General features: G+C 49.7%; 9 protein-coding genes across 9 annotated transcripts; 6 read left to right on the top strand and 3 right to left on the bottom strand.

The window, feature by feature from the left end:
* Nucleotides 1-2486: 2486 nt before the first annotated feature.
* PFLUO_LOCUS8056 (uncharacterized protein) lies at nucleotides 2487-2922 on the top strand (the record flags this gene model as incomplete). The annotated part of the gene is made up of 2 exons (XM_073785753.1): nucleotides 2487-2535; nucleotides 2600-2922. The coding sequence occupies 2 exons, from the start codon at nucleotides 2487-2489 to the stop codon at nucleotides 2920-2922; spliced, it is 372 nt and encodes a 123-aa protein (XP_073642078.1).
* A 1095-nt stretch (nucleotides 2923-4017) lies between these two features.
* PFLUO_LOCUS8055 (uncharacterized protein) lies at nucleotides 4018-4490 on the top strand (the record flags this gene model as incomplete). Its single annotated transcript, XM_073785752.1, has 2 exons — nucleotides 4018-4164; nucleotides 4224-4490. 2 exons carry the CDS (start codon nucleotides 4018-4020, stop codon nucleotides 4488-4490), a joined length of 414 nt encoding a protein of 137 aa, XP_073642077.1.
* Nucleotides 4491-5537: 1047 nt separating this feature from the next.
* On the bottom strand, nucleotides 5538-6244 carry PFLUO_LOCUS8054 (60S ribosomal protein L11; the record flags this gene model as incomplete). The annotated part of the gene is made up of 4 exons (XM_073785751.1): nucleotides 5538-5664; nucleotides 5723-5972; nucleotides 6040-6187; nucleotides 6242-6244. 4 exons carry the CDS (start codon nucleotides 6242-6244, stop codon nucleotides 5538-5540), a joined length of 528 nt encoding a protein of 175 aa, XP_073642076.1.
* Nucleotides 6245-6569: 325 nt separating this feature from the next.
* On the top strand, nucleotides 6570-7521 carry PFLUO_LOCUS8053 (Small nuclear ribonucleoprotein-associated protein B; the record flags this gene model as incomplete). Its single annotated transcript, XM_073785750.1, has 6 exons — nucleotides 6570-6596; nucleotides 6666-6674; nucleotides 6732-6803; nucleotides 6860-7274; nucleotides 7337-7384; nucleotides 7439-7521. 6 exons carry the CDS (start codon nucleotides 6570-6572, stop codon nucleotides 7519-7521), a joined length of 654 nt encoding a protein of 217 aa, XP_073642075.1.
* Nucleotides 7522-8222: 701 nt separating this feature from the next.
* Nucleotides 8223-9025, top strand: PFLUO_LOCUS8052 (uncharacterized protein; the record flags this gene model as incomplete). Its single annotated transcript, XM_073785749.1, has 4 exons — nucleotides 8223-8295; nucleotides 8474-8546; nucleotides 8688-8846; nucleotides 8950-9025. The coding sequence occupies 4 exons, from the start codon at nucleotides 8223-8225 to the stop codon at nucleotides 9023-9025; spliced, it is 381 nt and encodes a 126-aa protein (XP_073642074.1).
* Nucleotides 9026-9558: 533 nt separating this feature from the next.
* Nucleotides 9559-11888, bottom strand: PFLUO_LOCUS8051 (uncharacterized protein; the record flags this gene model as incomplete). The annotated part of the gene is made up of 2 exons (XM_073785748.1): nucleotides 9559-9726; nucleotides 9798-11888. The coding sequence occupies 2 exons, from the start codon at nucleotides 11886-11888 to the stop codon at nucleotides 9559-9561; spliced, it is 2259 nt and encodes a 752-aa protein (XP_073642073.1).
* Nucleotides 11889-12219: 331 nt separating this feature from the next.
* On the top strand, nucleotides 12220-16010 carry PFLUO_LOCUS8050 (uncharacterized protein; the record flags this gene model as incomplete). The annotated part of the gene is made up of 3 exons (XM_073785747.1): nucleotides 12220-12583; nucleotides 12792-13390; nucleotides 13446-16010. 3 exons carry the CDS (start codon nucleotides 12220-12222, stop codon nucleotides 16008-16010), a joined length of 3528 nt encoding a protein of 1175 aa, XP_073642072.1.
* Nucleotides 16011-17054: 1044 nt separating this feature from the next.
* Nucleotides 17055-17822, top strand: PFLUO_LOCUS8049 (Nuclear factor NF-kappa-B p105 subunit; the record flags this gene model as incomplete). The annotated part of the gene is made up of 1 exon (XM_073785746.1): nucleotides 17055-17822. One exon carries the CDS (start codon nucleotides 17055-17057, stop codon nucleotides 17820-17822), a length of 768 nt encoding a protein of 255 aa, XP_073642071.1.
* Nucleotides 17823-18435: 613 nt separating this feature from the next.
* Nucleotides 18436-19195, bottom strand: PFLUO_LOCUS8048 (uncharacterized protein; the record flags this gene model as incomplete). Its single annotated transcript, XM_073785745.1, has 5 exons — nucleotides 18436-18639; nucleotides 18697-18780; nucleotides 18834-19051; nucleotides 19100-19133; nucleotides 19187-19195. 5 exons carry the CDS (start codon nucleotides 19193-19195, stop codon nucleotides 18436-18438), a joined length of 549 nt encoding a protein of 182 aa, XP_073642070.1.
* Nucleotides 19196-19269: the final 74 nt, after the last annotated feature.

Below are 19269 nucleotides of genomic sequence, written 5' to 3'. Positions count from 1 at the left end.
TCTTGTTTATTTTCTCTGTAATTCTATTTACTGACTTCTATGCTCGATAACAGAGTAGAGATGGCAAAGCTTGTACGTGCGTGGTGACAGAATTTCGAAATATTGATGATACCCATCCTGGTCCATTCACTGTCGAAGCAGACTTCATGAGCCCAGAAGAGAGAACAGAGCTTCTTGAAGAGCTTTTAAGAACCTTTCGTCACTACTTTTGCCCCTCGGATTCTCAGCAGACTATATCCACTGAAGAAGAGAAAAGTCTCAAGCAAAAAGCCACCCGAGCTCGGGAAACGCTAGAATCTTTGTTCCAGGACCGGCCCGAATATAGTCACGAGGCTTTTTGCAGTGAGGCAGATGGCGCTTATGATTCTCTTCTTGGTCAGTTGGAACAGTGGTCAAGTGCCGAGCTCGCTCGAAAGCCTGGTGGCTTGCACGCTCTCCATTATACAGCGTCTGCGGATGGCATTCTAAGCTGCAAGGATCAGCTAAACTTCCTGACAGCTGACTCCCATGATAATGGCCAACCTGTGTTGTGGCCGTTCATTAAATTGATCAAGTGCGTTTAGCGTCATTTTGGAGGTGGGGTTATAATTCGAACTCACTGATGGTTTTACAGAGTCTACCTGAATTCGGTCATCTTGCGGACAGGTTTGGTGGTGGCTGATTTGCCAGGTATGATAATGCAGACTCAATAATTCTTGTACGGCCAGCTTATTACCTTCTAGGTTTCGGGGACCTTAATTACGCTAGGGTGCGAGCTACGGAGAAATATTTATTGCACAACTGCAGCGAAATTTTCATCGTTAGCAGCATTAGCCGATGTCGTTCGGATGAATCTATCGCCGATATTCAGAGCCGGTGTCAGGGAAAGACCCAACATATTGTTTGTACAAATTCTGAGGTACAATTGTTTCTCTCTTTGCACGATTAGCATATTTGATTGACCTCGATAATAGGACGTTTCGCCAGAAGAATCTGCTGAAAGTAGAGAAGGAGATCCTCGACGCGTGCGTGAAATGAATGAGGAAATCAAGGAAGTTACGGAGCAACTCAGAAAGGCTCGTGTAAATGGCTGGAAAGCCAGTCCAGATCGAAAGCCAGATTTCGCGATGGAGTAAAGCCGCCTCACGTATGTCCCCCTCTTGCCCTGTTCTTCTCCCCATATTTTCCTTGTTTTTGTGTCAGAAATAAGATAATAACAGTAAATAATTGTACTACAGGGATCAAAAAGACATGCTTGAACTACGGTACAGTGTCTCTCCTAATGTACAGAGACTTTAGGGACTAATATATCACAATAGAAGGAAAGAGTTTCTCATGGCTTCGCGAAATGCCCAAACCGCACGACATTTCAGGAGAAAATATCAGGAAATGAAAGTCTTCTGTGTTAGCAATACACTCTACTCAGAACATCGCGATGATTCACAAACGCAAGCAGAGGCTTATATCCGCCTCAGTGGAATTCGTGAACTCCGTCGGCATTGTCAATTGGTCCCTGCAGAGGCTCAGATGCGTGCCGTATCAGCGTATATCAAAGACCAAGTTCCAGCTCTGCTAGGATCTCTCCGACAGTGGACATTGTCTGGTGCTGACGCCGTCACGGTTGAGAGAGCAACTATTCTTCGGCGAGTTTTAGATGAGGCAGAAAGAGGTCTTCGTCGGGTACAGTCGTCTGCTCATTCCAGGCCATTATGTGTGGTCTAACATGGCCAAAATATTCTGACAGCAAATAGGATCTTGTTTCTCGACAGTCACATATTGTTCAGACACAGACTGGCTTGACCAGACTATTCCAGGGGTCTGTTTTGGAACCAATTCGTGAGTCAAAATTTGCTACATGTTAACTTTAACTTGTCCCTCATCCTTTCTCTAATAATACGCTAGAGAATTCTCAGAATGAGTGGACAAACCAATGTGTGAAAGTGAGCCAGCGATGGGCATCTGTGAGGCTTTTCTCTTGTCTTTCGTTGCACAATATGTGTCTAATCTCAATCTTATAGTGGCATCATATGACCTATACTGCCTTCTGTCGCAACAACGGTACTCATTCTACCAAAGGAGCAGGAGGATATCATTGTTGGAACGATGAACTAGTTGAGCACACACGTGATCAACTAAGTCCTAGATGGGATTCAATACGAACTTGGCTGGTATCGCAGAACGATGCATTAGAGAGAGCAATTGCTGGAAGTTTTGAAGACCTTCGCATCTTACTTCAAAGTGAGTTGGAGCGTGCTTGGCTACTTTCAAAGGAGCTGAGAGTTGATTTCTTTTTAGGAAATGAGATTCATGCTCCACACTCGATTGGAAACCTTCTTGCGAGCATGGAGCCCAGACAGCGCTTTATCGTACATCAAACTGAGAACTCTATTGACAAAATTATTTGCAACACAGAGTATTCCTCCCTCCCCTTCAATCATTACGAGATGTTAATACGTTCATTCAGCATACTTACGCGAGACATGCTTCATGGTCACGCCAGTTCGTACATGGCGACCCTCATGCGTCCTGCTTATGTGTCCTGCACACGTGAAGGAGGTAAGCTGAGATGAACACTAAGGCCGGTGTTGCTTTTCAAAATCTAACAAGTATATAAAATCAGGGCCAGGCAGTGATTCCAGGCGCAAGGAGATTATTCGCAACCATCTAATGTACTCACGCATGTTCGCAGATTACCACAACCGCGCGCGAGCAGACTACTCTAAAACACTGGAGGAGCAGTTTGATGCTCTACAAGAGAAAACTTCTGAACAGTTCAACAACATCGTGAGAGATTTTCAAGCCATGATAGCTGGAGAAGGCGAAGTGCCAGAGGCCGAACAAGACCCAGCAATGGCTACACATCTCAGATCAGATGTTGACAGTGCTGAAAAGATTCTCGAGAAAGCGCAAGATGTTTTGCAGCAGATATCACAGCGGCAGTAAAGGTCCAATAAAACAACTGCGAAGTTTGTGTAGCCGACAAAGGGAAACGGACCACACAAAGTATGCGATGAAAATTGCTTGAGACAGAAGAGAAAAGAGACTATTTGCACCCTTTATATTTTGCGGTTTGCCTTGAAGGTCTATCTGATATTTTCACAATTGACGTTATCTTTTTCCTACATACCGTTGAAGTCCGCGAGCTGTGTCTCCATGGCATAAGTAGCATCCTGCAAATAAGCCACAATAAGAATTTACTGTTGGTTGAGTATCAAAAATTTGCTTAATGCGCAGGATAGCCTGATAGAAGGAATCCATTCGTAGCATAAATAGCTGTTCGCCTACTTTGGATGCAGGCTCCTCGACTATACGCTCGATGCTCGATCCTAGACCCAAACAGTAGAAATGATACTGTTGGACCGGAGCACGTGCCTACCCTAAGTATGCCCTTGAAGGGATGGAACACACAGGTCAGCATCGAAGCTTTCCCCGCATTCCGGGTTACGTCAAGTCAGCGACAATCTACATCTAGGGTACATCTCACTGGGCACATGATTCTACATGAAATCATGTATACCTCACGTACCCGCCGCCCTTACCACCACTCGGAATGTTTCCATTAGCTGACCAACCAGTCGATTTATGTACTGTATGGTCGCACCCATCAGCAGGGATAGACTCATCCATATAAGCTGGCTTCCCCTCTTCCTCTATCCTCTCCATCTTCATCTATCAGATTCATTCCCATCACATCTGGTACGTTCCACACTTCCCTCCCCATCCCGACCAAACTTCCCCCTTCAAGTGCAAGTCGCGTGTACCGCCACGCTCTTCCGGTGGAAACCCATCCACCGACCGAATCGAGCCCAATGACGTCTTTGACTCCATCCCTTCCCATGAATACATGTAATCGTTAATAATCTACATGTATCTACATGTATCTCGCCTCTGAACCTCACTTCTCATCTACCACATTACTATCTGCATATAATATAGTGGAACATATCCCTGCCGCTGACTGACCATAACAAGTATCTATATATATCATCCTCAGACAAACAGCACACCACGGATTGCGCACTATTCGAGTTATCCAATATGAGCGACAATACCAACCGCCACTGGCACGGCATTCCCGGTGACCGGCATGAGCACCATAATGTATGGATGAACGGCGGTGCAAAGGCTCCTGCGGACCGGGCTGCGTGGGCGATGCTGCCAGGAATGGAGAGCACACCTCGACGGGTACGTTTACAATAGCCTCTCTCTCCTTATAATCTGAATATATACTGACCCCGATCCAGGACTCCGAATTGTCCACTTCCTCCACCGGCAGCAACGCCTCTACCAACGCCGCGGGCGGCAACAACTCTTCCATCCCCAGCGTGAGCGAAAGACGTCGCTCCAGCGCTAGCTCCGGCGCCGCTCCGAGCCTCTTTGCCAACCTGCATTCCCAGAAACGGACTTCGGAAGATCCCAGCTTGGCCTCCCGGCGTGCTAGCTGGAATGAGCAGAAACCCGCCGGTAACTACTTTTCAAAGTTGTGGGATGGCTATACGCGCGGGAAGTAGGGTGCCATCTCGTCACGTACTTGGATGAAATGGAATCAAATCGAGCTCTACCTTGATTTCGATATTGAGGAAGACGGGCTGTCGGGGATGGATGGAAGTTTCACGACTCTACTCTACTCTTTTCATGCTTTTGCTCCATCTTATTTTCATCTCTTATCATGTGTGAGCTTGAAGTTCATTTATCGGGTTGATCGTGTCCATAACTTCGAAGGAAAAATGTCTCTTTTTGATGGCCATTGAAAATGGTCAAATTGATGGACTTGTTGTGTTTATACTTGTGGTCCTATCAAAGTCAATGCATATTGCTTGCTCAGTGACAGTGCCTAGCTTGAGAATAGATTGGTATGTTGGTGTATTGCATTTTTAAAAAGAATATAGACGGACAAGTCTGTTGAGTATTTTAAGACAGATTATAGGCCTTCGGCTGGAAGACACATCCCGTAAGTTCAAGATTGGGCCATAATTATTGACGTGCCAGTAGCTGTTGACCTTCATCTGCTGATACAAGTCGAGACTCTAGAGTATTCCAATGTAACGAATAGAAAAGGATCAGCGATAGCACAAAGATTACAAACTACGCAGCCTACTATTACAAGGAAAGACACGCCAGAGATAGAGAGAAGGATGGACAGAGAGGCCATGGTGCTCATCATCCCTCCCCCGGAGAGTGACGAGACCGACTCTTTGGGTATAAGCCAACCGAGTCACAAGCCAGACACTCGAAAGTGCCAGCCAGCCTTTTCAGCAATAGTTATGCGGGAAACAACACCTCTTGTGAAGCCTTCATTGCGAAAAGGAAACTGCGTTGCAAAGTTGTAAGTGGTAGTGAATTCATGTCTCTAACACGCCTATCCTGGTTGTCGTGATAGAAAAAAATCAAAACACCTGCTGCGACTAGCAAAGGTCGCACGGCCATTCCACTCCTTGGGGCCGAGGTTGGGTTTTTTTTTTCAGTGAGGAAAAATTTTTGGGCTTCCTTCGATGCATCGTAAATCACAGCTTCAATCGGCCCCCCCTTCTCATTCATCACACACGTTCGACAGACATTTACCGGACGATGCCATCGAAGCGGTTCTTGAACCACTTGACAGTCTCGTTCTGGCTGATCTTGTGGTTGACGCCGATGGGGGTCTTGCAGCGACGGCGCTTGGCAACACGCTCACCGGGGCGGGTCCTAGAAAAAAATTGTCAATCTGTGCCCTCATCAATCCGAATTGCCGGGGAACACCTACATGCAGCAGTAGAAGTCCATGCCGTAGATACCGATGCCGGGGTCGTACTTGATACCCAGATCGATGTGCTCGGAGATACCGAAGCCGAAGTTGCCGGTCTCGGAGAAGTTGCGCTTCCGCAGCTCATACTCCTTGACCTTCAGGCCACGCTCCAGAATCTCCTCGGCCTTGGGGCCACGGACGGTGACGTGAACGGCGATCTTCTCGTTACGACGGATACCGAAGGTACGGACGGTGTAGCGGGCCTTGCCTATTCACACACACACATTGATCAGAAAAAAAAATCCCACATGGTCCAGAGCGAAGGGCATTCTTACTGTAGACAGGAGTCTGACCGCTCAGCTGCTCAAGCACCTTGGCGGCACGGGTCAGTCTGTCACCAGACTCGCCGACCGAGATGTTCAGCACCAATTTCTGGATGCGCAGCTCGCGCATGGGGTTTGCGCTCTTGTCCTTTCCGTCCGACTGCATTCTGTTAGAAATCGTAATAATAATGATATCCAGTGTGTGTGGTCATACCATGGCGACTGTGTGTGGCGTGAAGTGGTGGTCGACTAAAGATGGAGGAAGATCAGAAAAGCACAAAAGGCGGTTTGTGTGGGCGGGTCACGGGAGGAAGCGAGCCCTGCTGAGGTAATCGGGTGCTGAGTCATGATCGAAGCGGATGAGTCAGCTACTTTCCTCGAAAACCCGTGACCACCAACTCTCAGAGAGCTCCAGCTTTCGTTCTTGTCCAGAGGATTTCGCGTCCTGAACAGCCCCGGCAGAAGATTCCCGAGTCTACTGCATTTGCTGGTTATTTTTTGGTCATCTCAAGTCGCATTCGTGCGCACTCTCAATAGCCATCATGGCCGCCAACAAGCAGGGCAAGATGGTGAGTTTTCTGTCCCTGGTCGAACCTGCATCGTGTGCTCAATGGCTGTCGCTAACATTTCTCCTCTAGCAAAACTTCGTGAGTTCCACTTTGGCGACTTCATCGTGCTATTGGCATGTCTAACATGACTCTCAGATCAACTACCGGATGAGGGTAACCCTTAACGATGGCCGACAAATGACCGGTCAGATGCTCGCCTTCGATAAGGTAAACCACATTTCTCCGGCGTGACGGGCATTCGACTAATACTTTCCCGATTGTAGCACATGAACCTCGTTCTCGCAGACACAGAAGAATTCCGCCGAATTAAGCGAAAGTCGAAGCCAGCCGCCGGCCCTAACAACGCCCCGCTGGTCGAAGCGGAGGAGAAGCGAACCCTCGGTCTGACAATCGTGCGCGGTACTCAGGTTATCTCCTGCTCTGTGGATGGCCCGCCTCCTGCGGACCCGTCTGCGCGACTCGGCGCCGGCGCCCCAGGTGCCGCTGCTGCAACTCTCGCCGCAGGCCCCGGTATCAGCAAGCCCGCTGGTCGTGGCCTGCCTGTCGGACTGGGTGGTCCTGCAGCTGGTGTCGGTGGACCGCCACCACCTGGAGGCTTTGGAGGCTTCCCGCCGGGTGGTTTCCCCGGAGCGCCGCCGCCTGGATTTGCTGGACGTGGAGGACCCCCGGGTGGACCTCGTAAGTTGATCTCGCGGTGTGCACGTCAATGCTTATGGATACTGACATATTTGGATTTGCAGCTGGCTTTGGTGGACCACCTCCTGGTTTTGCCCCTCCGGGCGGCCCTCGTAAGTTCCTCATGACCCAACAGTTCTTGATATATCCAGACTAATCTCTTTTAGCGGGCTCTTTCCAACCTCCTCCAGGCTTCCAGCCTCCCAGTCAGGGACGTGGATTCCCTCCCCCCGGATTTGGCGGTAGGTGATTAAAGAATCTACCATGCAATATGACACGCTTTACTTCGTCAGTGATCTGTTTTACTCTGCGACAACGAAACGCGCGGCTCGACGCTGGATAGAGTTGAAAGAGGCTTTTCTAGCGAGAAGCATCGATATGTGTTCAGACTAGATTCATTCCCGAATCTATCGGGCAAGGCGTTACGGCGCATGCGGATGGTGGTCATGGCAAGGAATGGAGAAAGAAAAAAAAGAAGCCAAGAAATGATTTTTGAGATTTGCACCTGTTCAAAATAATGCTAGCTAGCCACCTATCAAAAACTCGTATTCCTCCTAGCCATCAATGGTCTTTCACGGAAAGTCTTAGTCTTCTCAGGTCTCGTTCGTGCTCACTAAACCTTTACTTTGCCTGAAATTGGGTTGGAGCGATGAGAATCTTTCATAGACTGTGTGTGCAACATATCTCCTCGCGATAGAACTAGATCCAGCCTGAAAATATGTACCTTAAATTCTCCATGGCTGCTGAGCAAACTATCCTTTTCTATTTACTTAATCCTCTCATTTGGCACTCTTTCTGTTACCATCTTTACCATCTTTGCAACTACTACCACGCCCGACCCTAAATCATTGAACGGCCTCACGTGACCTTCCCCGAATTCCGCCGCAGAACCGGGCTCCCGGCACTCGACCCTGACCTCTTCTCTCCTTATCATTTCCCCAGCAATCCATCATGGCAGCTGCTATCAAGGCCATCAACGCCAAGATCCGCTCCAACAAGGTGCTAGACTATGTCTGCTCTACCCGTACGTGCTGCAACACCCTCCCCGTCCGAGTTTCCCGAACCTCTTCCCGCTCCCGACATCGGCCGGCGATGAATAGATTCTCGCACGAGGAGAAAGGGCGAAGCTCTGCAAGCGGACAAAGAAGACCCTAGTCATGCCGTACCTGCGCAGCTTGCTAACCGTCAAATTGGCACAATAGACTTCTGGGGCCCCGTCTCCAACTTCGGTATCCCCATTGCGGCCGTGATGGACACGCAGAAAGACCCTGAGATGTACGTGCTATTTATACTTATCCGTCTTCGACGAGTCCAGTCCCTGCAGACTGGCTGGCCCTGGCCCTGCCATTCCTCCGTTTCCGCTCAAGCGAAGAAGAACCACCGAGCTGACCAATGCCTCTCCCTTCCTTGCTATAGCATCTCCGGAAAGATGACCGGTGCACTCACCATCTACGCTGCTACTTTCATGCGCTACGCTCTTGCCGTCACGCCTAAGAACTACCTCCTCTTTGCCTGCCACCTGACCAACTTCGGCGCCCAGTCAACACAGGGTTATCGGTACCTGAAGTATTGGCAGTGAGTCACACTCCCCCAGATCAACTCGACACTCCAATCCCAATCCCATTCTCGATCCCATTGCCGGTCCATACATATACTGATACATTTTCTTTTTTCACAGCTGGGGTGGCCGGGAAGCTCAGCTCGCTGCACAGGGTGCTGAAGCGGGTGCGGCTGCACCGCAGGCTGGGGCGTAAACAAGAGAGGAGAAGAGAAGAGAGAGAGAGAGAGGCGCTCGGTAGTGGGAGGATGGTTGTACACTCGTATTAACTCTATGACCGGCTCTCGGTTTTGGCATTGTCACTTCTATATACCTATGGTCTTCTGTTTTTTTTCTTGTCAGAACAAAAACAAACTTGTCAGTTCCTAGACAGCTTTGGAATGGGAGTTACTATGTATAGAGAGAGAAGAGGAAGAGGTGAAGATGTAGCGAAGTGATTTAGTTGGCTACCCGGTCACTGTACATAGACAGTAACTACATTGGTTGAATGAGATTGTTTCTGACGGGAGCAGGGCTGAGCCAAGACTTCAATTCACAACCAATTCTTGAATAGATTGCACACTAGAGGACCACGACGTATATGCATATAGGTTCAGAAAATGAGGTGGACCCGAGAATCCATGCTATGCCACAGTCTAAAGATACAAAAGGAGACACAAGAAGCAAATATAGTATGAAAACAAGGCGTTCGTTCTAAGGATCGCCACACATAGCAGAAACCAAGGGCTCTCACTTAGAATCGCAGTATCCCGGGGTTGTGTCAACGGCTCCGCGGATCCAATTTTGAATGGTCAGGGTGGTCGTGTAAATACAACAAATAACGCCGAAGGCAGCGAGTACAACGTCGGCAATGGCCTGTTTCCGGGAATGGGCACAGGCGCGGAGATGGAGGAGAGGCTATACACAAACTTCCAGTTAGCGATGCGTCTCTTTAAGGATGGAGAACAGTAGAAACCAAGACAACATACCGGGTACACGTAAATCAATGGAACACAGGCGAAGCTTCCGACCAGCGAGACGAACTTGTCCAAGTCATCGGCACCTCCCCAAGCGACAACCGCACATACCAGGACAAGGAAGAAGCGGAAGCAATTCTTCTCCCATTTGATCCACGGGTTATACTTGCCGCTGCGGCTGAAGAGCTCGTTCTCCATGATTCGGATGGCGGGGAAGAGCTGCAGAGGAGTGCTGAGCAAGATCGCAAGCGAGTAGAGGAACTGGACAGCGTTGACGAACTTGTCATCCTGGGGCAGATTGAGAAGGATGACTGTCTTCGTTTTTGAACCATATGCCGCATAGCTGAGGGCACCTGCTGAGAGGAAGATGAAAGTAATGACGATCATGACACCACCGAGGACAGCTGGAAAGCGTTGCGGCTTCTTCATCGATTCTTGAATAGGAATGATGAGGCCAATGCCCTCATAGGTGAAGATGGCGGTTCCAATGAACATGGACCAGGTCGCCGGATTGAAAGAGCTGACATCAGAAATGCCCCCATTGCTGACGAGAGTGCTGACATCATAGTAGTAGATATACAGTAGCCCAAGCAGAATAAACACGTCTGCAACAAGCGCGGTAAAACCAAGCTTGCTGATGTCGCGAATCAGAGAAAGAGGCATAAAGATGACCAATTGCAACAGCACTAGCCACTTGATGTCGATGAAGGACTTGCATTTGCTCACGGCAAGGACAAATGCTTGTAGACTTTGCGAGACGAAGACAATGTATGCCGACACGAACCCCAACTGGCTGAGAACAATCGATCCGAGAATGATGCGCCGCATGTGCTTTCCAAATAGCATTCCACCAATGTCACCAAAGGACCCATTGATCTTCGTACGGGTGTTGACCAGCAGAATGAAGGCATAGTAGCTCAGAATAGAGACGCCCAGTAGCACCATACTACTGAATAGTAAACCACCATTCAGGAACGCCCGGGGCAGGAACAGAATGCCGGTGCCGACAAAGGACTTGAGCAGCAGCAGAACAGCTCCAGTCGTAGTTGTTGTCCCCGCCGGTGCACGCTGTTTATGCTTCCGCTTTTTGCGGCCCGGTGTTTCACCCGGAAGCAGTGCGGCGTCCTCTCCGGACTCTCTGTCTTCATCACCCTCGTCCCAACTTGTGCCAGATGAGAAATACTCATCCGGTCCCAAGGCCTCATCATCTTCCTCTAGCTCCTCTCCCGCGAAGTGACCGTACATCGTCAGAAACTCCAGAAAGCTTGATGTAGGAAGCGGATGGGGGCCAGGATGGCCCCCTGAAGTTGACTCTTGCGCACTTCCCCTTTGCGGGCTAGGCGCCGCTCTTCGTAGATAGTCTCTTCGAAACCCGCCTGGTACTCGAATGGTGTTGATATCCTCCGTCTCGGTCTCCGGCGTTGGTCGACTGACGCTGAAACTCTTGCTGCGTAGAAACTTCCCCGCGGCCTCGGCCTCTGCATCCTCAGCCCACCGGTAGACTTGTCGAGTAATGTCACCTCCCTGAAGCTGAAGACTTGAGAACTCATCCTCGCCGCCAAAGCTTGTCGCAATCTGCGAGCCGACGTCACTATTGTCCGCCACGTCCTGGGGGAGAACTAGATGTCTCTTCACAACTTCGGGGTCTTCGTTTGGCGGCATACTGGGCGAGTCGTTTCCATACTTATTTTCAAAGGAGCCGTAATGCGATGCGGCTGGTCGGTTATCTAGAGTCGTTGGCCCCGGGACGGGCGATCCATCTAGGCGCGACGGTGTCCCAAATCTCGGAGGGGAGCGACCTAGGCTATCCTGAAGTGCGGAAGCAATCATCGACTGGCCGGGACCCGGAAGAGAGGACGGGTTGTCGACAGCCCGAAAATTATGCTCGGTGTTGTTGCTCGTCACCGGACGACTGGCCGCGATGCCTTGTCGAGACGAGATCGACGTACCCAGGGAAGGCGAGGGAACTGGCGAAGCCAGTCGTGCAATTGAGGCCTGTCTGAATCCCACGTCTGGCGCCGGAGAGCGTGACCGACCCGGCGAGGTCGCGATCGGTCGGGATCGAGACGGGTTCAGGGACGAACCCTCTCCGTTATCAGCCATGATAGAGGATGGTCCGAGGCGTCACTGGTAGCTTCGCATAAAAGAATACGGGCGGCCAGATAAGGCGTGAAGCAGACCTGGTCTTGAGGCGTCGTGGTGGCTTGAGTCGTGCAGGTATTGGACCCGGATTTTGGGGAGACGGGGTGTCAGTGATCCACGAAATTTGCACTGTTTGTTCCCGCCCACCCACGTCACTTGCTTCCCTTCCGACCCAGTACTCTTTGTTGCTCCGACTGTCCATGGACAACTGGTAGCCCTTGTGCCATGTGAGACAACCAGGAAACAACATCTATTGCTCAGAACGGCTACCGACCGGCCTTCCTCCGACGCGATGTCCCGCCGACGTCCAAATTTCAGGACCAGAACCGCCGAGGAGGATGTCGCACGCCTCGACCCAAGTGATTCAGGACCTACCAACCTCTTTCGCGGTATCGCTCAATGGTGGGGTAAACGGGACCACAACACAGAAGCAGAGGACAGCAGCGGAGAGAGAGTCTTTCCTGCCGGGGCTTTACACGAATCCAGTACCCACAAGGACCACAAACATGGGCATCGGTTCCGCTCAACGGATCAGCCCAAGAAGCTTGGGACTCTTTCCGGCGTCTTTGTTCCGACGACATTGAATGTGCTGAGCATTTTGATGTTCCTTCGTTTCGGTTTCATTCTAGGACAGGCAGGTGTATTGGGCATTCTCGGTAGGCAAATTGGCTAGAGTTTTGGGAGAGTGTGGCTAATTCGCCAAAGGGTTGCTTATTATCTCATACACGATCAATCTCGTGACGACAATGTCTCTTTCCGCGATTGCAACCAACGGGACAGTGAGAGGCGGAGGTGCATACTACCTGATCTCTCGGTCTCTCGGCCCCGAGTTTGGCGGGTCCATTGGGTTAGTTTTTTATTTAGGCACCGTGTTCAATACCGGCATGAACGCTGTTGGTCTCGTCGATTGCTTTACCCAGAATTTTGGAATCCATTCGGGGAGCTGGGCGAACTTCCTCCAGGAAGGCTTTTGGTGGCAGTACTTGTGGGGAACGGTTATCCTTGTTTTCTGCACCGGCATCTGCTTGGCCGGAAGTTCAATTTTCGCAAGGGCGAGCAACGGGCTGTTGATCATCCTACTCGTGGCCACGTTTAGCATCCCCTTGTCGGCCATCTTCATGAAGCCCTTTTCTTGGCCGGAACACGGAGTCGAGTTCACGGGCCTTCGCGTGAAGACTCTGCTTGAGAATCTGAAACCTCACCTGACAAAAGGCGCCGCGGGTAGTCAGATCAAAGGGAGAGAGAACTTTCAAGATCTGTTTGGGATTCTCTTCCCTGCCACGGGCGGAATCTTTGCTGGTGCAAGCATGTCGGGCGATCTGAAGAACCCGAGCAAGTCTATCCCCAAAGGTACTCTTTCGGGCCTGGCTGTGACTTTTATTACCTACACACTTGTCATTTTGGCCGTGGCAGCCTCGGTCACCCGGGATTCCTTCTATAATAACGTGAATGTGATTCAGGTCGTAAGTGATTCATTCTTTGGGAAGTACTGTCCCGGTCCAACTAATTTGCCTACAGGTTAATGCCTCCGATGCTGTCATACTTCTCGGCGAATTTGCGACATCATTCTTTTCCTCGCTGATGGGAGTTATCGGATCTGCCAAGCTGCTCCAGGCAATTGCCCGAGACAGTTTGCTCCCGGGATTTGGCTTTTTCGGACAAGGAACCCAGAAGACTGACGATCCACTTTACGCGATAGTCGTGACTTTCGTGTTTGCTCAACTTACGATGCTGTTTGATATCAACCGTATCGCGTCTTTTGTCACCATGACCTACTTGATGACTTTCCTAGTCACGAATCTGGCCTGCTTCCTCTTGAAGATCGGCTCTGCACCAAACTTCCGGCCCTCGTTTCACTACTTCAACTGGCAGACCGCTGCAGCTGGAACTCTAGTCTCCGGGGTCAGCATGTTTTTTGTGGACGGTCTGTATGCCACAGGCTGTGTCGGAATTCTGGTCGTGCTTTTCTTGTTGATCCATTACAGTTCGCCTCCCAAGCCGTGGGGCGATGTAAGCCAGAGCCTGATATACCACCAGGTCCGCAAGTACCTGCTCCGGCTGCGGCAAGAGCATGTCAAATTCTGGCGGCCACAGATTCTACTCTTTGTGGCTGATATTGACAGGCAGTACAAAATGGTCTCCTTCTGCAACTCGCTGAAGAAAGGCTCTCTTTTTGTTCTTGGACATGTCATCGTGACCGAAGACTTTTCATCGGCGGTCCCCGAAGCACGCCGGCAGCAGACAGCATGGACCAAGCTCGTCGAATGCTCCAAGATCAAGGCCTTTGTCAACATATCTGTATCGCCCGCAGTCGAATGGGGAATGCGAAATATTGTTCTGAATTCTGGACTGGGAGGAATGCGACCTAACATTGTTGTGATTGACCAATATCGAAAAAATCAGTCCTTGGTCGAAACAGTGTCAATGACCGGCTTGCGGAGAGAATCATCCAAGTCTAGACGTTTTTCAGCTGCGTCGGGCATCCGCAATGACGCGCCCGAAGAGGCAACCTCGACAAATACAATGAGCTCCCAAAATTATGTTACGATTCTTGAAGATCTTTTGTTCAAGTTGCGGATTAATGTCGCCGTGGCTAAGGGATTCGAGGACCTTGAACTACCCGATCCTCATGACCGTCACACGAAGAAATATATCGACCTGTGGCCAATTCAGATGTCTGCGGAGCTTGGGGCTGATACCGAAAGCAAGCAGAACGTGCTGACGACGAATTTCGACACTTATACACTTATCCTTCAACTGGGTTGCATTCTCAACACCGTCCCTTCTTGGAAGAGAACCTATAAACTAAGAGTGGCTGTGTTTGTCGAGTATGAAACCGATGTGGAGGATGAAAGAGGAAGAGTCGAAGCACTTTTGGAGAAGTTGCGGATAGAAGCGGAAGTTTTGGTCTTCTGGCTTGCCTGCGGCGATCTGAAGGCTTATCGAATCATCGTCAATGGCGATACCTCCCCAGAGATTGCTGATGCTGAAGATAATGTCCATTCAGTTCTGCGAAACGAAGACTGGTGGCTAGGTGTGGTACGAGCTCGCAACGGTTTCCAGAACTCTCAGGATTCGGATGCAGCGGGTGACCCTGCCCAGCAACTACAGAAAGCTGCCACCTGGCAAGACCCCTCAAACCAGGAAATCGGAGGGAAGACTTTACATCAACGTGTGACTGGCCTGAAGAAGTTGATCCAGAACTCCACGCGAAAACGGTCTGTGTCCAGCTTTCGAGCTCTTGGGGGCCCCCCACTGGGGATGCAAACACACCGGCTGCTGGATGCCTTTGTCGACTACGATAGTCCGGAGAGCTCAACTGAAAATAGCGATGACAGTGATCTGGACCCATATATCAGCGAGCCGGAAATTGATGATCGTGACGAGGAAGATATGGCCAGTGGTCGAAACGAGAATAGCTCGACATCAGGTCTGCTGCGACCACTTGGTCGGTCCAGTAGTGATGATTACAGTCCCAGTGCAGGGTCTTCTAGCACTGAAAGAGCGCAAGAAGGGACTACTCGCGCTCAATCGATCCCCTCCATCGTTGCAACAGGAGATGGCGAAGTATCACCCAAGAGCCAGTCTCCTGCCCCTCGTCCGACCATGAGCCGTTCTGCATCCAGCAATCGATTCAGCTCGTCGCCAATCCCCGAAGCCAAAGTCAACACAGAGGAGGAAGGGGCAGGGCCATCCATCATGTTCGCCTCCAACGCTTCGCCGCCTCGTTTTGCTCAAAAATCGGATTCTATCTACGCACGGCGCCCGTCCGCTCCATCCCCCACTTCCACAAGCAACAACAACAACAAACCCGCAATGGGATATCCCGGATCTGCCTCGACCCCTCTGTGTTTCAACGATCTTCCAAGCCGCGCACAGCATTTGATTTTGAACGAATTGATGGTTCAGCAGAGCGGCGAGACCGCTGTCATTTTCACAACACTGCCATCACCGGTGGAGGGTACTTCCCTCCGTGAGGAGGACAGTCTATCCTACCTAGATGATTTGGAGGTACTGTGGCAAGGGTTGCCTCCGTGCCTGCTGGTCCACAGCAATAGCATGACCGTGACGATGAACTTGTGATGAGTGATGACCTTGCATATAGTTTGTGCCTTGTTTATATTCTGCAAATTGTCTTCGACTTCGATACACATAGAGCCTATGACTTTTCTTTCATATTTTTATGTTTTTTTTTGGGGAATTTATCTAGCCAGACAGTCATTTTATAGTTTAGATGCATAGCAACCATTGTTTGGCATAGCACATACACACTTGCAAAGAGCACATGGCCGAAGGGTCTTGTGACAACTTCATTTAAAGTCTGCGCTAGAACATAATACAAGCAAACGATAAGGGAGATATAGTCGTTGTTCGAACAAGTCTGCTAGAGAATGGGTAATAGCAAAAAATAGTTTTACTGATTGCTGAGCAGGCTGGCGCTGTTACCGCCCAATGCTGAGGTGTTTGGTAAAGACAAACCGGAGTATTTCTCAGATCTCAAGATATCCTCCTGTTCGATGAAATGCCGACTCTGAACCACTAGGGCTTGAATTGCCCCCAAGGGCCAGCAATTCGGTTGGCAAAATGCCTACTTTGTACTTAGTTGGTTGAAGTATAGTTGCCTATCCAGAAATGGCGGGGTCGTCTCGCACAGCCCCAATCTATCTGGTCCGACTTGTTCAGCCACGTTTGGCAAGATTTTAACATACCTTCATCAATAACATGCCTTTGACTGCCCTTCCAAATGAAATAGCTCTCTTAATTACAGCTCAACTGGATTCAGAAAGTGATATTCTGCATTTTCTGATAACCAACCGCACTCTCTACAACCTTCTCATCTTCGAGCTGTTCAAAAGAAATGTGGAGCATACCGGAGGCAGCGCTTTGATCAAAAGCGTTGAAAATTGCAACGAGTGGGCTGTGAGGACCCTATTATCTGTGAAAGCGAACCCGGATATTGTCGCATTCGATCTTGAATGGAAAACGCCCTTAACGATTGCTGTCACGTATGGCTATACAGCTATAGTCCAAATTCTTCTTGAGAATGGGGCAAAGCCCGGTTTCGTGAACGACCGAGGAACAAGGCCTCTGACTAGGGCCATCAAATACAATCAGGGTATCTCTATCATGAAGTTACTGATTGACTACGGTGCCTACGACGACCCCCCCGTCCACCTTGAATCTTGGAGTCATAGCCTTCATAATCACCAAGATGACCCGCTAGTCGCCGCCGTGGTATCAGGCGACATCGACAAATTGGAAATACTTCGTTCCCATGCAAACTTGAGCCTCTCAGACCGCCATCTGGGGCCGAGCCTACTGCGCTGTGCTATCCAGCTTGGGAGTTCCACGGAAATGATGAAGATGCTTCTTGGCTCTGGCCTTGACCTCAGTGGGAAAGATGGGTTGGAATCTTTGAAACATGCTGCGAGAATGTCATCACTGCCAATGGCGCGGCAGCTGCTGGATCTTGGTGCCCCCGTGAACGCATCAGATGCCCGCCAGAGCATCAGTCCCTTACATATTGCTGCGGATCCTAATTATCATACTGATGTGGCCATTGTCAAGCTACTTATTGACCACGGAGCTCAAGTCAATGCCATGAGTTTTACCGGCCAGACCCCTCTACATTGCACAGCCCGTCGATGTGATGTTGCTGTCGCAAGGGTACTCCTTGAAAATGGCGCGGATGTGAATATCCAAACTGATTATGATAAAACTGCATTACATATTGCCGCTGAGTTGAATGGTGCGGATCTGATCAAGCTGCTTCTTTCTTGTGGAGCTACGGTGCCTTCTGAAGCTAATGGCCTGCCTCCTATTCGCTTGGCGGCGGACAATCCAATAGCCCAGATGCTTCTCGCACATGATCCCAATGCACATTTTCGAGAATAAACAGGAGTTGTGCGCATACATACGTTTTCTTCTTTATTCTTATAGCCTTGATAGATTGGCTATGATATGTGCAAGCAAGGCCATTTGCTGCTCATATTAATGAATATTAATTAGATATAGCCATCTCACTCAAATATAATTTTTATCCAACAGCCATTACATCAACTGATCTGTCCAAAGAGTCCTCTCCATCTGTTTGTGTTACCTGGGGTTTTGATAGGCTGACCAAGGCCCTCTGAACCATTGTAATTCCCTTTTCTGGACAGCCAGAGCGCATCTGACGAAACACCTCGAGACTTTTCCAGCACAATTCCAGCAAACTAGCCTTTTCGTCTGCGGGGCTATCAAAGGCGCAGATGAGTACTACCAGCGTTGCAGAGACAACACGATGATAGAAACATGACCAATGATCGATATCAGGGTCTTGGACGAGAGCCTTGTGTGCTAAGAGTATTGTCTCTCGCGAAGCACCAATGCAAACGCTCCTGGCCATGGTGGACGTGTAAAAGGGCGTCGAGATGTGCACATTGGCAAAGAACGGGCGGTGCGCAACGAGCATCAAATGGTTGAAGTCTATAAATTTATTAGAATACCTTCCATGTGCTCGCAATGATTACTCACGGATCTCCACTTCGTAGTACTGGCGCTGTATCCACGCAGTGTTTTCCATTACGTAGAGCCGTGCCATGGGAACGCTATCTCTAGGAGAGAGATGGACGGGCAGCTCTCCTCTCCATGTCATAAGTTCTGCTTGGTGATTCATAAGTCGGCCCACATAAGACTGCATCGAAAGTCCCTTTTCGCTGATGTCCGATAGCTGGAAAGCAAATTTAGCAAGTTTATTTTCAACGTCGTCATTATCAAAGCAACATACCAGATCAATGATCTTGCGAGTTATTCTGCTGAGCTTGGCCATGAAAATAATAAACGTGATCTTGCTCGCATTTGCGGCTAGGTCCTGTCGAGCTAATTAGCTGGGGCTTCAATGATGACTTGAAAAAAACCCCTTACCAAGGGCTCATGTGGATAAGCAGCTTTGGCATCAGTCTCCCGGATGCACAGTGGTTTCCCGTACTCGAGACAGAGCTCCGACTCCAAGCTATACAGAGTCCACCATGTCCGCAGAGCAGCCTGAGTCTCGATTGCAGCGGCGCTGGCAGAATCAAGGTCTCGGTTGATCCCGGTTGAATATGCAATTCTGATGGCAATTCCCAAGTAGTCATACGCGACTAGACGATGTTAGAACTGAGAAAAAGATATTTTCAGGGAATACTGACGGTTGGGGTGAGCTATATGGTGAGCATAAGTCGCCTTGATAATTGTCAGAAGGATAAAAACGCTGGCGTTGGGAGTAGAACTGTTACCATCAACATAGTGGCCTGAACTATCTCCAAGCAATTCCCGCCAAGTGCGCCCCCAAGAAGCTTCTGGGCCTCGGCAAAATAAC

The sequence above is a fragment of the Penicillium psychrofluorescens genome, assembly GCF_964197705.1.
Source record: "Penicillium psychrofluorescens genome assembly, chromosome: 5".
NCBI lineage: Eukaryota > Fungi > Ascomycota > Eurotiomycetes > Eurotiales > Aspergillaceae > Penicillium > Penicillium psychrofluorescens.
Note: the sequence above shows the minus strand (reverse complement) of the source record. Positions and strands in the feature narration are given on the sequence as shown.